The sequence below is a fragment of the Lagopus muta genome, chromosome 1 (genome assembly GCF_023343835.1).
Source record: "Lagopus muta isolate bLagMut1 chromosome 1, bLagMut1 primary, whole genome shotgun sequence".
NCBI lineage: Eukaryota > Metazoa > Chordata > Aves > Galliformes > Phasianidae > Lagopus > Lagopus muta.
In genome coordinates this window covers 59,457,437-59,474,114 of record NC_064433.1, presented here as the reverse complement: position 1 = coordinate 59,474,114, position 16,678 = coordinate 59,457,437, and the positions used below count along the sequence as shown (strand labels likewise).

At 37.8% G+C, this 16,678-nt stretch overlaps 1 protein-coding gene across 1 annotated transcript in view; it reads left to right on the top strand.

Moving 5' to 3' along the window:
• Positions 1 to 16,678, top strand: part of KDM5A (lysine demethylase 5A) — a 50,442-nt gene that overhangs the window by 10,832 nt on the left and 22,932 nt on the right. The window contains exons 6-17 of the mRNA XM_048934042.1: positions 472 to 577; positions 1,126 to 1,214; positions 4,622 to 4,780; positions 7,606 to 7,725; positions 8,807 to 8,965; positions 10,412 to 10,593; positions 12,089 to 12,251; positions 13,041 to 13,160; positions 14,103 to 14,297; positions 14,416 to 14,597; positions 14,864 to 14,988; positions 15,211 to 15,361. Of these exons, the coding sequence (XP_048789999.1) occupies positions 472 to 577; positions 1,126 to 1,214; positions 4,622 to 4,780; positions 7,606 to 7,725; positions 8,807 to 8,965; positions 10,412 to 10,593; positions 12,089 to 12,251; positions 13,041 to 13,160; positions 14,103 to 14,297; positions 14,416 to 14,597; positions 14,864 to 14,988; positions 15,211 to 15,361 (1,751 nt within the window). The remainder of the gene's footprint in view (positions 1 to 471; positions 578 to 1,125; positions 1,215 to 4,621; positions 4,781 to 7,605; positions 7,726 to 8,806; positions 8,966 to 10,411; positions 10,594 to 12,088; positions 12,252 to 13,040; positions 13,161 to 14,102; positions 14,298 to 14,415; positions 14,598 to 14,863; positions 14,989 to 15,210; positions 15,362 to 16,678) is intronic.

The following is a 16,678-nucleotide window of genomic DNA, read 5'->3' as shown; positions in this document are numbered from 1 at the left end:
GTGATTTTTGAGGTTGCAGGGGCACAAAGAGTAGCTGTAATCTCAGAGTTACACTCAGAACATGTCATCATAAATAAATCTGGGAAATAGTTTCGAATTCATTAGTGTCAATTTATGTGTCTACTCAAGAAAGTGTGTGTGTTAACTTCCAAGCACCTCATGCTACCAGGACAGAGGAAAATACTACTGTGACATTCTTCTTGTTTTGTTATCCTAAATGTTAATGCTAGATTTTGCTGTAGAGGTGACTTGCTGTAGTTAGTCTGTGTTACTAAGTACTTATTTGTCTTTCATTCCATTTGCTTTTGATTGTTGGCTCTAGGAAATGAGAATCATGTCTTTTCCCACCTGTTTCCTTTCTTTTGATGAGCTGACGTTGGGTATTATGGGAAAGTGAAATGCAGATGATGTTGAGAGTTGGAGCAGAAGTATTGTTAGTTTGTGCTGATCTGGCCTTCTTTTTATTCTTAGGTGGAGGCAGGAGAAATGAGTAGAAATACTGAACTAAAGAAGCTGCAGATCTTTGGAGCTGGACCCAAGATGATGGGTCTGTCACTGGGAGCAAAGGATAAAGAGGGTAATTGAATCTCGGGCTCATTGCTTTGTAAAGTAACAAGGCTATTAAATCTTTTTGCGTGACTCTAGAGGCAACATTAAAAAGAAGATAAGGTGTTGTAACTGGAAATAGAAAGTAAATATTTTAGGTTTTAATTCATGAGAGATTTTCAGGGTGCTTCATGTAACTTGGCATAGTTGCAACTTTTTATGTACTGTATTGTAACCATAACAGTTATGCAGCTGTTGCCTGAACTGTGGCTGGAAGGGAAAACAGGACTTTTTTTTTTTTTTTTTTTTAATACAATTCTGAAGCTAATCATACTAGCTAAGTAAGCTAATTCTCTCTGTTCTTTGAGGCAATTGGGATGACCTGTGAGGATATATGAAATATATTTTCCTAGTTCCTGTTTATTTTAGAATGATTGGGTACAGCAAGGCATTTTACCTTTTGCTGGGTAGCCATGTACTTTCAGATATTAAGGACAGGTTACTAAACTGGACCTCTGTTGTTTTTGCAAGTTGCATCTATCTTTGTGTGTTATTAATAACACTTTATTTTCCTTAAAGATGAAGTGACACGAAGACGCAAAGGAAACAGATCAGAAGCATTTGGAATGCAGATGAGGCAGCGCAAAGGAACTCTTTCTGTCAACTTTGTAAGTGTGATTATCTTGCTATGGTTTCTGATAAGAAATTCATTGATTTACTAAGGTGTTTTTTTTTTTTTCCATAACAAAGAAGAGTGAACAGTGTTTTATGAAATAATGTATAGCTTTTAATTCAGGCAGGAAGGGTATTACAATGTAAAGGTACTTGATTATAGGTTTAAAGACTTGCTTTGCCATGTACTCCTTGCATGTCTTCCGTAGCTTGCTTTCCATTTGAGCTCCTCTTTGTGGAGCAATAGTGCTACATCTCTTCCTTTAAATATATATGAGATGCTCCAGTACTTCAGCTTTTTGATTATAGCAATATCAGCTTTCATCTTCATCCTCGCTGTTCTGAGTTTAAACTAGTCATTGTATCATGAAATTGAGTTGGCAGGAACCCTTAAAGGTCATCTGGTCCTGGCCCACTCAATGAACTGGACCATCTGCAGGTAGATCAGGTTGCTGAAAGCCCCATCCAGCCTGACCTTAAGTGTCTCTAGGGACAGAACACCTACCACATTTCTGGACAACATGTGCCAGTGTCTCACCACCTATATTTTGAAAATATTCTTCCTTGTATTCAAGCTAAACTTCCCTCTTTTAGTTTGAAACCGATTTCCCTTGTTCTGTCACCACAGATCCTGCTGAAAAGTTTGCCCCCTTCTTACTTACAGTCCCCCTTTAGATACTGAAAAGCTACTCCCCAGAGCCTTCTCTTCTCCAGGCCAAACAGACCCAGCTCTCAGTCTGTCCTTGTAGGTGAGGTGTTCCACCCGTGAGATAATTTTTCTGGCCTTCCTCTGTATGCACTCCAACAGGTCCACATCTCTCCTGTACTGACAACTCCACACCTGGATGCAGTACTCCAGGTGAGGTCTCACCACTGCAGAATAGAGGGGCAAGGTCACCTCCCTCACCCTGCTGGCCACATTTCTTTTGATGCAGCTCAGGATACAGTTGGCCTCCTGGGCTGTGAGGGCACACAACTGGTTCATGCTATCCATCAGTACCTGCAGGTTCTTTTTCACAGAGCTGTGCTCCATCCTTACACCCCCCAAATTTAGTGATAGTGGGGGCTGCCATGACCCAGCTGCAGACCTTGCGATTGGATTTGTTGAACCTCATGATGTTCACCTGGGGCCATGTAAGTCCATGCAAAAGGCAATGAGGAGCAACTCTACGGGGAGAAGTGAATTGTTTAGTGTTCTGATGTTTGACTGTCACTGTCACAGGCTGTGAAAAAGCAACAACTTCTCACTTTTGAAGTGTCATAATTTAGCCTGTGTATACAACAGTGAGAGAAGATGTATGGCTAATGTTTCAAGTAGTAGGCTCCTACCTACGAATTCAGCTGTTCGTTTTATGTTAGTCTGAGAACACATAGAAAAATTAATTTTAAATTAAACCACGGAAGGTCAAGGCAACCAAAAATCTCCAGTAATTACATGAAAATGCGTACTGGAGAAAGAAGATGGAGAAGTTGGACAATTTAAACAATCAAAGCAGATCACTGTGATGTTGTAGCTAAGTTTGAATCTGTAACTTGAATTTCTTTTTGTGTTACTACCAAGTATACAGTATTCCTTGGCTGTTTGAGTATCATCACCATTTTGTTTGAGGATGTTTTCATTAAAAAATATATTGTCCAGTCTGTTTCTGTAAGTAAGCCTGTGTCTGTACGTATGTTAGCCTTATGTAACTTCTCACTGAAGAATACTTTGCTGCAGTATTGTTTATAATTTTTCTTGATTCATTTATGCTTTTTTTTTTTTTTTTTGTGAGGTGCTGTGAAATAATGCATAACTTTTAATCACCTCCCCCCAAATACCAATCATTGTGGTTCTACTGTGTTTTAATTATGTGGGGAGGAGGCTTGTTTGTGGTTATGGTGTAATCACAGGTCTACATTTTGTGAGTAGTTTTTGTGGTGTAGTCTTTCTATTTAACAAATTGTCAACTCTTGGGCTGACAAAAAGAAAAACCAAACATATATTCATATGGAGAAAAGAAAGTATTATGAGCAGTAGCTAACTAGTGAATATCATAGAATAGCCTTGTGTTGTAACTGCCATTTTAATGCTTTTTAGTTTTCGAAAGAGAGCCTGAAGATGTTTTCTGAAGCAGCCTTTCTCCCTTACATATACTTGCAACCAAAGTAACTAGTTCGGTAACTAGTTTTAGATCTGCCATATTTGTTATGTGTTTTCACTTTTTGTCTTAAAAAGAAATAACTGGGTTTCCTAATAGAACTACAACATTTAAAAACATTGCTTCTTGAGATAGTTACTGAGCAATCTTTCCCTTGAGAAGTGTACTGTTGCATATTTAGGAAGTTGCATAGGCTAACTAGGCTGACATAACTAAGATGGGGTTTATTTCAAGTATTTAAGCTCACTGTGTGAATGTGGGTTTTTTTTTTTTTTTTTTTTTTTTTTGGTGACAATTTAACAATAAAACCCCACCTAAACAAAGAAAACTCCAAATCGAACCCACCATTTCTGGTGGGCTTTTAGCTCTGTGGGGGAAACCCAAGTTGCTCAATGACTGAAGGTAGCAATGGCAGAATTTAGAACGTGTGTTACACAGAAGACATTTTTTCTTTTTTAGTTATGATAAAATAAGTTTCGTTTAGATTACATTTGATTATGTTACAGATCTTTGGTGCTATTTTAAATGTTTATATTAAAAGTCCTTTGGACAGCACAAGATGCAGTAGCAGACAAAATTTGAAACCCGATGATGTCTAAGAGACACATTTCCCAGTCTGTGTTGTTGTTGAGAGGTGATCATAGAACTCTGCAATTTTTTTTCTGTGGTTGTGCTGGGTTTAGTTTTCTCCTAGCATCTGGAATTTCTGTCCTTTATTTTGGAGAATACGAATAAGGATTTGGTACCTTTATGTACACTTTCCTCCTCTTCTGCTTGGAATTTGATTGAAATATGCAGTCTTGGATCTTTTTTGTTATTCGTTCTTGTCCATTATAAGCATAATCACTGTACTGTTGCAAGTGATAACACGTATGTTTCTGAAACATTTCTTGAAGATATTCTTCAGTTGTGTATGACCTGTAAAGACTTTGAGTTGTTTTCAGCACATGAAATCCTAAAAGCTTTATTCTGCTCTATTGCCTTGGAATAACATAAATGAAATGCTCCGTTGAGTTACCTGGATAATTATTACCCAACTGAAAGGAATAGTTGTTTCCAGCAGTAATTTCCAGTTGCTTCCTCTATCCCAACTGAAACACAATTGATTGTTAGCATTGCTTCTCAACAAGCAGAGGAGGTTGCATTCGTGTTTACATTGAGTTTTAGGATTACATCCTTTCTTTGTTATTTAAAGGAAGGCAGGTTCTGGATGAGGAAACTTGTTACTGCTTATAACAATGTATGGGTTTTTTTTTTCTCCACAGGTTGATTTGTATGTTTGCTTATTCTGTGGCAGAGGAAATAATGAAGACAAACTGCTGCTCTGTGATGGATGTGATGACAGCTACCACACTTTCTGCTTGATTCCTCCTTTACCTGATGTACCTAAAGGTGACTGGAGGTGTCCAAAGTGTGTTGCAGAGGTACAGTTGAGGAAATACTCAATTTTTGTATTTCTAGTTGTGCTCCAGAAAAGAGCAGAAGAGTTGCAGTTCAGCTCTTGTTGCTGTTCCATCTGACTAGGAGATGTAGTTTTGTTTGGGATTTTGGTCAAGATATGGACTGTGAATCTCGAAGTGTTGCCAGCTGATGAGCTGTAAGAGAAATATTTCTCCTGGAGCTTGGGCATAACCTTTGAGACATAGCTATGTAAAAGTTAAAGCTCAGGCCTTTATATGGCCTTTAACTGGAGTTGAAACTTGCTCTGATGAGTGGGTAACAGGAAATTAGGTGAGAATTAAGGTGGCAGTAGATGTTTAAACATAATGATGAAACACTTTCTAACCAAGAAAGTAATTGAACCATGTAATGTGGGCACAACGGGGAGCTCTCTTTATTGAGAAGCCATCATGACATTGTTCAGAATAGCTTTTTGCAGGTGGTGAAAGAACTAATTTGAGGAGTAACTGTTAGTTTTGTTTTAGACTAAGAAAGCAACTGGAAAGACTTAGAAATGGAGGCCAGTTTGAATTTAATTGCTTGAGAAATACGAGTGACTGTATTCAAAGAGATAACTGATCAACAGCATAAAGGTAGAAGGCATAATTTGACTGGCTTGATATTTGTCTCAAAAATTTGCAAGTTCAGGAAGTTTGTAGATATAGAATTCATATTGAAAAAGCTTGCCATTTCTAAATCTGTAACTTTGTAACTGGCTTTAACTCTTTAAAAAAGCTTTTTAGACTTTTTTTTTCAGAGAGGAGCAGTAACATACATGCACGCTTCTATATTCATTTCCCCCCCAACATCCTCCATGCCCTTTCCAGCTGTGGGTTTCTGCTGTTTTCTTTATAACAGTGTTAATAGTTGTGCGGCCACATAATGATGTGGCTCTTTGCTCTCTAAATGTTCCTTAAGAAAGATTAAGTTGTTTGATGAACACAGGTTAATGCTGTTGCCAGGTGGAAATTTCTAGTTACAGGCAAGGGTGACTGACTTATCCTTTGGGCTGTTGCTCATGTAATAGATGAAGCTTCTTGTTAAACCTTCTCTTAATAGAGAATAATAAGGGAGCATTAGCAAAGTAGAACAATCTGACGTGGAGGTAATGTAGAGAATATAGTAAATACTATGTCTGTTGTGAATGATTTAAGAATGTACAAAATCACAAAAAATTTCAGTAGTAATTGTGCTATTACTAAGGTGTCTTAACTTTGCTTAGTAGTAGTACTACTTGTAATAGCAACAGAAATGCATTGTTCCAAAGGGAAAATCACATACTGGGAAAAAAAGTGGCAAAGAGGGCCAAGTCAATTGTTGCTAGTTTGTGATACAGAAAGTATTTGAAAAATACCTTGTATAGTGAAAATGCAAAGTCGTGGCTTGAACCAGTGATTGAACACCTGGTGGGAAGGCAGGGCCATCCCAGGGGAGCTCAGGTGCATGCAGTGCACCTGAGTGACTGGAATAATGGAACCAGGATGCATCCCTTCCCAGACCTCATTTAAGGGTTGGTAGTGGAGGTGAGGGTATCTCTCTAGAGATCTCTGCCTACCTGAGGACCTTACAGGTCTTCTGCAGGTAAGCAGCTTCTTTCCCTTATTTCTGTGCCCGTTGTTGTGTCTGATTGGATCCTCATCGCTGTGGCCTGAGATCTTGTTGCTCTTCTGTCCTTGTTGCACTTTCCATTATGTTACACCATGAATGCATGGGAAGTAAGAGAGAGGAGGGGGGAAAGAAAAGAGTGTAACTGTGTGTGTGTGTGTGTGTGTGTATATATTTGTACCTCATAGAGATGTTTGAAACGATAGTAGTACTTGTTGTCTCAGTTTTTACTTCAGAAACTAACTGTGCACTATTGGTTGATGTAATGTTAACACCAGAGTGCCAAAACAGAAGCAAAACAGAGGGACAGGATAAGGACTCTTTATTTGCATTGAGGTCAGCATTGTCTTAACAGTGTTTATAGACGTTATAAATCTTCTCTTGCCAGCTGCATTTAAGAGCAGCTTTGATAAATGTTGGTAATAGTCTAAGGATAGTTTCTCTAGAAAGGAATGGCTGATCTCTCGCACTCCTCTTGGGACCGTTTTCATCATGACACTGAACAGCTGACTGTTAAGTTTGGTGGCAAGTTTGTGATCAAATACATCTTGTAGATGTTAAAAATTGTGTCAGCCCCTTTGTCAGCAGGAACTGAAAAAGATGTAGAAATGAGTGGGGACAGCAGCAGGAGTGTGAGCTGGTCTTCTTGGATTTTTAGGTTGATTATAGGTAGAACAATAGAAGACTTGAAGGTTTTGTCAGAGGGGCTGTATTAGTCAGCTACTTTGGTATAAGTGCTGCATTGTTTTAATTTCCTTTCCTCTTTCCTCCTGTGTGCTTGTGCTAAATCATTTGATATATTTTGTTGATAGGACTGAAACACTAACAGGATTTGTTTCTGTGCATCTATTCTGCAGGTATTTGAATCCAGCGTGTTTAAAAAATGCCTTTAAGGCTAAGATTTTCTTGGTCTCACTCTGCTGCTGACAGGAATAGATGGTGAAACTTAGTTCGTACAGGAAGCAGAAGTGTGCAGTATTGGGGTTTGCTTAGGTTAACTTTGATACAATTAATTTGGTTCTATTTCCATTATGGTAAGACTCCCTCAGCTGAGAAAAGCACTCAAAACTGATAGCTTATTGTGTTTGTTAAGGACTCAGATGGTCAACTGTTTTGTTTTCTTTCCTCTTTTTAAATTTTAACAGAAGTATGACTGTGTCATAATCTGCTGTAGGGAACAATGTTTTTATGTTCTGTCTTTCAGGAATGCAACAAACCCCGTGAGGCCTTTGGATTTGAACAGGCTGTCAGGGAATATACTCTCCAGAGCTTTGGTGAAATGGCTGATAACTTCAAGTCTGATTATTTCAACATGCCAGTCCATGTGAGTTCAACTTTCGTTGTCATTCTTTGTAGGGGGAAAAGAGGTTTCAGCTGATTCTGGACTTCTGCTGAGGCATCTTAGCTTTCTGTGAAGAGGCACAATAAACTCCAAACATGTGAACGAATGATATAACTTCCTGGCATCTGGTCTTGCTTCAACTTCATTTAACTTTTTTCCACTGATCAGTAGATAGGTTTATTGTTTGAAAAGGCTATACTCCATTTCAGTTTTTTTCCCTTTTTGATTATTTGAACCAAATCTAGAATTGTTCTTCTGAGGCAGTGGGATCTTTCCACTGTCCTTTCTGTGGCTTTTGTCTTGATTGTTCAGTGGACGTACCATTATTTTCTTCCCTATTAGATTCTTTTCTTGCAGATGTATCAGTAGATGAAGTCTATCTGATAATTTTTTTCCCCCCTGCATCTCAGCAGCATTTTTAAAACTGATGTGTCTCTGTTGGCACACTTTTGTGATTCCACTGTCCTATAGACTGCATGAAATGACAAGCTTCTTCTCTCAGGGTTTTTGAGTAATTTGTGGACAGTCTTCTCAAAACTTCCAGCTTTTGAGATCTCTGCTTCATTTCATGACCTTAGGGGACAGATCAAAACAAGAAATAAAGCTTATTTTATAAACAGACTTTAACTAAATGCATGTAAAAAATATGAAATATATGCAGACTACAATCTTGAACACATTTATCTGAATTTCCTTTCTGTTTTTCAGATTTTGGTTATTATTCTCTGAAATAGTTTGGAATATTCGTGCTCTTCACTCTTTTTGCTGCTTGGCTTCTGCTGTACTCCCTTTCTAGCTTTCAAGAATATTCCTAAGCTGTACTCCTGAAAATCCCTTTTTTTTTTCCTTCATTCCATCTTTCATGGTGTGGCATTTTATTTCTATTATGCTGCAGCCGCTACTAAGGAAAACAAACCAAAGTGTGCGACAGTGAAGAGATGGAGTGAGGGAATTTGAATTGGAATTTGAGGATACCCCAGGGATTACTAACAGTATATATCCTGAATGATAGTTTTCAGGATGGATCTAATCTGCGCAAACCCTAACAATGTCTTGCTTTCAGATGGTTCCCACTGAGCTGGTAGAGAAAGAATTCTGGAGATTGGTGAGCAGCATAGAAGAAGATGTCATTGTAGAATATGGAGCTGATATATCATCCAAGGACTTTGGAAGTGGCTTTCCAGTGAAAGACGGCCGACGAAAGCTGATGCCGGAGGAGGAAGTAAGTAATAGAATGTGCAAGCTGACCCTGTTCTTTGCTCTCCATGAGATTTCACAGTGAGAATTTAAGTCTGAGATCGTTGTGAATTTTTTTTTTTATGAAGATACTAAGACTCACACTGAACATTCTTCTTGAGCAGGGCATTAATCTGGTAGTGTATGTTCTTTTTGCAGATCTTTGTTTCTGATAGCTAAGCTGTTTGTAATGATCGAAGTTACACCTGTTTTGTATCACTAAATAGGCAAAGATATGCAAATTGTTACAGTATACCCAAATATGAGGAAACATCTGATAAGATTTTCCTTTCTTGTTTTGAGGAGTTAACTACTGAAACATAATACATACCTCCTTAGGAGATTTGTAATAGATTAAACAGACTAATCAGATTTAGCTTGTCCCTCTGACTGTGCATACTGTAAGAGTGAAAAAGCTTTGATACAGCATCAGTTACAGGAAATTAAGTAAAGAATGTCTGGTGAGTGTGTTGCTTATTTTCCCTCAGACCGTATTGTAGAATATCCATTTTTTGTCTGCTTATTTGTTTAAATTCAGATTAAAGGGGAGAGTAAGATGTGATTTCATGGTTATGCAGGCTCAAACTGGTTCGTACCAATCTCTGAAAAATGTTATTTTGCTCACTATTCAATCCATGTCTGCGCCTTCTTACTTGTACTTTTTGTCTTGGTGGTGCAGAGATTGGCTGTCTACTCGCTGAGTGAGAACTGCTTGTTGATCTCTTTGTATAAAAGTAGTAATTTAAAACAAACAACCAGCCACAATAACTTTCTAGCCTGGTCATCATCTCTCTCTGTTGTCTTTATGTCAGTGCAGAGGAAACAAAGTAGAGGCAATCTGAATTTATCTTTTTTCTTTTATACAAACTGGGTGCGTTTTGAAGGAAAGGATGAATTTCTTAACTGGTGGTGCTGATTTCTGTGAAGTAAATGTAGAAGTTTATTCTACTGAGGGATTTCTAAAATAATTTATAGAGATCAAGTTAAGCTATAGTGCAGTAAAACAAATTTCTCACAAGAAATCTCATTATTATTTCAGCTTTTGATGTTTGCAGTCATTGTATCCAGTTTTAGGGAAGAGTTCTGTCTTTGTTTGCTAATGTTACTGGTACTTTTTTTCTTTACAGTCAGAAAAGCATGAAAGTTAGGCATAGGATGGAATCAAAGTCTGTCAGCACTGAGCCAAAGAATATGTTGAAATACTAGGATTGGCCTTAAATGTTAGTTGTATTAAATGCTGGCTAAAGAGTTTAAATCTTTCCTTCTTTACATGCTTCACTGTAGCGGAATACTGTGCATCATCTGCAACAGGAATGGATAAGTTGATCTCTTAGTGTTTTCCTTGTCTAGAGATGGCGTCCTTATGGTCTTCTGATTTGCTCAGAATTCTCTCCTTTTTCTTTTTCTTTTTCTTTTTTTTTTTTTTTTGCAGGATTATGCACTTTCTGGTTGGAATTTAAATAACATGCCAATTCTAGAACAGTCAGTCCTTGCTCACATTAATGCAGATATCTCTGGCATGAAGGTACCTTGGCTGTATGTGGGGATGTGCTTCTCCTCATTTTGCTGGCATATCGAAGACCACTGGAGCTATTCCATCAACTACCTGCATTGGTATGGACTCTCCTTTGCACACCTGTGTTACACTGCTTTCTTTACTGTTAGTAAATTTGTAATTTTATTTGAAAATATCTATTCATGCTGATGACTTTTAACCAAAAAGCTGTATGTGATAGGTAGCCCATATTAGCTGAACTTGATTAGAAGAGAACACAAATACTGCTTTAGTGGTGTTGATATTTTTCATTAACTGATTGAATATTCTTGTGTTGCAAGCAATCTAGTACCACTGTAAAATAATTTTTTTAGAGGCTCACATCTTTTCTAACAACTTCTTTTGTTTTAAATTGAATTACAGTTCATTGGTGTGGAATGTGCTTTGTGTTCTAAAGTTGGTAATCCCCTGCTGGAAATGAAGGCTGCTGTCTAGTGGCTTATGCAGGCATCAAAACTGAAAGTTCATGAGCAGAGTTATGCACACACAAAGTATCCCTACTTCAGAGAACAGAAATTTGAAAGTGATTCTGACTTCCAGAACATTTCTTATAGTGTTCTGGTGTTTGTTTTGTATTTGAGAAGAATCATGACAGATTAATTCCTTGCACTGCAGTCAGTCTTCATGAGAGGAGACAGTGGGAAGCACTCCTTCAGAACAGGAAGTTAGCTGTCTGCTAAGGATGAGTTTGATAGCCTTTGGCTTATGAGTGCGCATTTCTGAAGAACTGTTTGCTAATAGATCTGGTCCACAGGCTGCGAGGGAGTATTTCATTTGTTTTGAGTTCTCTTATGGTCCTCAGCATTCTATTGACTGGGTCGGTGTGTGAAAGTCTTGTCAGCTGGTGAATTCCAGCAGCTCAGCCAGAAACAGCAGTATTTCCGGAGACTTGCTAGTTCTGTCTTACCAGCAGGTGTCACTAAAGCCTGCAGGAATCATAGAAAACTGCATTTTTCCTTATCTAAACTTCTGGGATGTTTGGTGTCAGGGTAATTAATATTGTTACCTATTGTACTACTGCTACATAAGTGATATGTAAATTGATTCAGATATTTTAAGACTACTAGTTGTACTTAAAAAAATTAAAATAAAAACATAATACAAACCTATGAACTATAGATTCTAAATCATTACAGCTCCCTTTCGTTGAGACAGGACTGGAAGGTCTAGAATAATACATTCTCAAGTTGTTCTGTTATTGGTCCTATTTGTCACGTTTTTCCCCCATTCTTAAATAATTCATGTGATTAGGTATCTTCTGTCTTCAGAATCTAGTGAATTACTGGTTTTCAGTAACTGGTTATGTGTATTAGAAGGACATATCTGCTTATGTGGTATAATATACCTTTTGTTTCAGACATAAGATTTCTCCAAGGTCAATTGAGAGAGTGGACAAGTACCACAGTGTATTTCTATTAAAGGTGTTTTTTGTGTCTTCACAGAAAAAATATTTGGCTTACACTTTTAACATCACTGTTCACGTACTTGGCAGTTGGGTGCCATCATTTGTTTCCTTTAAGTAATGCATCTGTTTCTGTGGTATTTTTTTGGTAGGGGAGAGCCAAAAACGTGGTATGGTGTGCCCTCTCACGCAGCTGAGCAACTGGAAGATGTGATGAAGGAGTTGGCTCCTGAGCTATTTGAATCTCAGCCTGATCTCCTGCATCAGTTGGTCACTATCATGAACCCCAACGTGCTGATGGAACATGGTGTACCAGTGAGTAGTACATGGGCGTTTTATCCACTCCGTTTCATTTTGTGCCAGACTTGTGTTAACAGTAGTTTGATGTAACTCTGAAGAACTTTTGTGGTGGCCACCTACATCTCCAGTTCATTAGTTATGAGGTGGCACTGAAGTCTATTTTTTGAATCCTTTTCAAGCCTCACCATGAAATCCAATTATCTCACATCAGAAGAGGATGTGTCAGGCTTCTTACTTAAAATATCTTACAGAATAAATGTACATTGTGTTACAGTTCATTTTAATGGAAAAAACCCTTCTACTGTATTTGTCTGTGAATTACTTTTAATATCTTTTGACAGTCAAACGCTGATGTTTTATAGAAATTTCAGTTTTACAAACTGCTTTGACCTAGCCTTACTGACAGCAGACCTTTAAGCAGCAGTCAATTTGACTTGCTTTTTGTGTTAGGATAAATTGCTTTTCTGACAAATACTCTGGCAAAGCAAATCATAAACTGTTTCTAGAAGCCTTTGCAGGTTGTGATGCGGTGGATTAAATAGTGATAGTCAATAATCCTTTTTTGGAATTCATGAGGAGAATTTTAAGCTGCTGGATTAGATATCTAGCTTTTACTTTTTTTTTTGATTGACACTATAAACTGAGGATTCATTTTAAGAAGACAGAATCAAACTTTACCACTTAGCTGCATTGACTCTGTTGTGTTCTACAGGTAATGCAAATGATGTTCAATATGTTCTAACCTCTCTTGCAAGTTTTTTAGTGCTTTTTTTTTTCTCCCCTTTTTTTCTTCACTTATATTAGGTGTACAGAACCAACCAGTGTGCTGGCGAGTTTGTCGTGACCTTTCCTCGTGCCTATCACTCTGGATTTAACCAGGGATACAACTTTGCTGAAGCTGTGAACTTCTGCACTGCTGACTGGGTCTGCTCTTCTGTATATGTTTTTTGTGTCTCTACTAGTTGTCCTTTGCAAGGAGACTGTTAATCATTTCTTATCTGAAGAGTAGTCTTTTATGCTGCACAGTGTGTTTTGTGCTTATAGTTCCTGAACAACTGTGAGACTGTTGTTAATTTTCATAGCAGAAAATGATTTTGATGTTCACACTATTTTAAACAGCTTCAAAATGAAACTTTTTCATATGGTCTTCCTTTTCAAATATTGATCTTGTGGTACTTCAGCTAGTTTTTCTCTAATGCATCTTCCTGGATTTCATATAGATTATTGTACTGTTTTGAATAGCTGTTGTCATTTGCATCTTGGAGGTAGGCATATAACTCTTTTGTTCTCCTTCTGTGTCAGCTCATTGCATCTTTTAATTGTGTTAATCCATATTCTAATAGCCATGACACACCAGAACATAACTTATATGGATTCCTCAGTAAGTTGATAAAAGTGCCTCATCACTATTCAGAGTTTACAGATGAAAGATGGGATCTCATCTGTAGTTTATCTGTATCCAACTTCTGCTTTGATACATTAAAATATAAATTCTAGAAGTTAAGACATTTATTTGTTTATCAGATAAATTGTTTGTGGAATTGTCAGATTTCTTCTATGCTCATGATATAGTCTGTGTGTCTAGGAAAACTCCTCTTCTGACACTATGCAAAATGTAACCCAGAATTGCACAGCAAATTTATCTAGTAATACTTTCTTTTTGTGCTTTAAAAGACACAAAGCAATTGATGCTAGCTTTGGTTAACTTCAGTCCCAGCATAGTTATTTCTAGACGGCAGTGTTTCACCTTTTTCCCATAATATATTTTTCTGTTTTTTAGTCTGTCTTTCCCCAGATTTTGTGAAGGAAAGTGGGTGGTGAGAAAATGTTTTGTCCCAGAATGATGAATGACGTTGATTTTTGTAGCTTCCGATTGGACGTCAGTGTGTGAGTCACTACCGAAGGCTTGGGCGTCATTGCGTTTTCTCCCATGAAGAACTGATCTTCAAGATGGCTGCAGATCCAGAGTGCTTGGATGTCGGACTGGCTGCCATGGTCTGCAAAGAGATGACTCTGATGATAGAAGAAGAAACACGCTTAAGGGAAACTGTTGTACAGATGGTAAGTAATGAAAGGCAACTCTTTTGCTTTACCTGCAAAAGAAATTTTGCTCCCTTTCCCCATTTCCTCTGCTTTGTCTGTGCTAGCATTTCTAACAGGTGTCTAATTTTTTTTTAAGGGAGTGTTGATGTCTGAAGAAGAGGTGTTTGAATTGGTTCCAGATGATGAACGTCAGTGCACAGCTTGCAGAACAACATGCTTCTTGTCAGCTCTTACATGTTCCTGTAATCCTGAGCGCTTGGTCTGCCTATACCACCCATCTGATTTATGTCCGTGCCCCATGCAGAACAAGTGTTTAAGGTATGCCAGCAGTTGGTTTTTTTCCCTTTCCAGATCAGTGCTGTGTTGGAGACTGATTGCCAGATTTGACATTTGGCCACTCTTTTCTCTTCCTTTATTTAAGGAGTGCTTTTATCCTCTTTGTTTGATTCTTGAGTTCAAGGCAGAGGATATTATACGTATTCTGTCCTGACCTTATTTTAGCTGAGAAAACTCAACAGTAAGCAATATCCTAGGTATTGTGCAAGCATTAATACTCTTGCTTTATTTTCCTTTCATATCTCCAGGTATCGGTATCCACTGGAAGACCTTCCTTCTTTGCTGTATGGAGTGAAAGTTAGAGCACAGTCTTATGACACTTGGGTCAGTAGAGTTACAGAAGCTCTGTCTGCTAACCTCAACCACAAAAAAGGTTAGACTTCTGTTCTTTGTTGCTGGAGTTGAAAGGCATCCTACTTACTCTTTTTCTGATTTAATGAGAGAAAATGCTGTGTTGTTTAGTGAAAAAAGAAATGAGAAACTCATCTTTGTGTGTTTGAAATTTAACTAGCCTGTTGGAACCTTGATGTAAGGGTTGGGAAGCAGTCTAAAATGTCCTTTGTTTCTACATTCAAACTGTATGCTGTTACTACAGATGTAATTGAGTTGAGAGTGATGCTGGAAGATGCTGAAGACAGGAAATACCCGGAAAATGATCTCTTCCGTAAGCTTAGAGATGCTGTGAAAGAAGCAGAGACCTGTGCTTCAGTAGCACAGCTGCTTCTGAGTAAAAAGCAAAAACATAGGTAAGACTGATTTATTTTTTTTTTTTAATACAGTTTTTATCTATCTGTTTTGTTACTTGGTTGGACCTGGAAATGGAAGAAAACTGAGCTCTCACTGTCTACTAATTACCTCTAGTGTTTGCCTTTAGTGCTGTGACTCATTGAGAGACTGGGGAGACATACACTTATAACAAAGATCCAAAAAGCAAACTTGAAATGCATTAAATATACTGTTTTGAGCTGACTTATGTACTGAAATGTGAAATCCTTTGGAAAAATTGTTTGATCTCTGATCAGGCATTTGTTTAAATGTATGAGAGAGTTGTAGGAAAAGACAGCTGGAAGAAAAAATGCAATGGAAGTAAGTTCTTGACATGAATGTTTATATTTTAGCCAGCATGGCTAAGTATATAGCTTAAATAAAAAATGAGTTGATAAAACTGCTTTAGGAAAGAAAATTGTTAAAACGTTGTACTGCAAAGCTGAGTGTAAGGAAACTAGGAAATGGCAATTATGATTGGTGAGGCAAGCTTAGTTATACCTTCTGGTACAGCATTTCTCAAAAATGTTTGATTTTTGCCAGCTGCTTACAAGTGAATTGCAGAATGCGTTGGTATGCTGGTGGAATTACTGGAAGATGAAGAGGAAATGTCTTGCCAGCAATGACTAGGAGGATGGGATCCTGAGGAGCAAAGCAGTGCAGAGAGCAAAAATTGATTCCCTAGTTGCAGGCAGTGATGTCAGGCAGAACAGTAGTGCCTTCTCTTTATATCTTCTGGCTCCCTTAGGTCTTTGTATTGCCTGCCTTGCTTATGACCCTTCTGGAATGTTTTGCTGTCACTACCTCAGCATTTTCCTTGTTGCATATACAGTTTTTGGTGTTAAGCTTAAGGCTTCTTTAAGGAATGGGGTGCAAAGTAAATTCTTAGCTAGTTGTAATAGCCTGCTTTCCTACACAGGACATAATGGAGTGTTCAAATGCAAGCCATGATGATGAAATGTTGTATCATAGATCCAATTACACTTCTCAACAGACATGCCTTAAGTTAATTAGTGAGTTTCCAGGGTTTTCTCAAGAAGTAGAATAGAGGGAACTGGCAACTTTCAATGATGTATCTGAACTAGAAATTAATCAAATCCCATGGGGCAAAGAAAGAAACTTGTGTAGTCTAAGACTACTGCTGTATGCTAAATCATAACATGATATAAAATAGAGGTTTGAGAATTTTTCAGAAGATTTTAAATCCTCCTTAAACAACGCTAGGAAATTTAAATCAGAAATCGCCTTCAGCTAGTTCTTTAGCACTTGTATTTGTATTTAACACAATGAGAGGGATC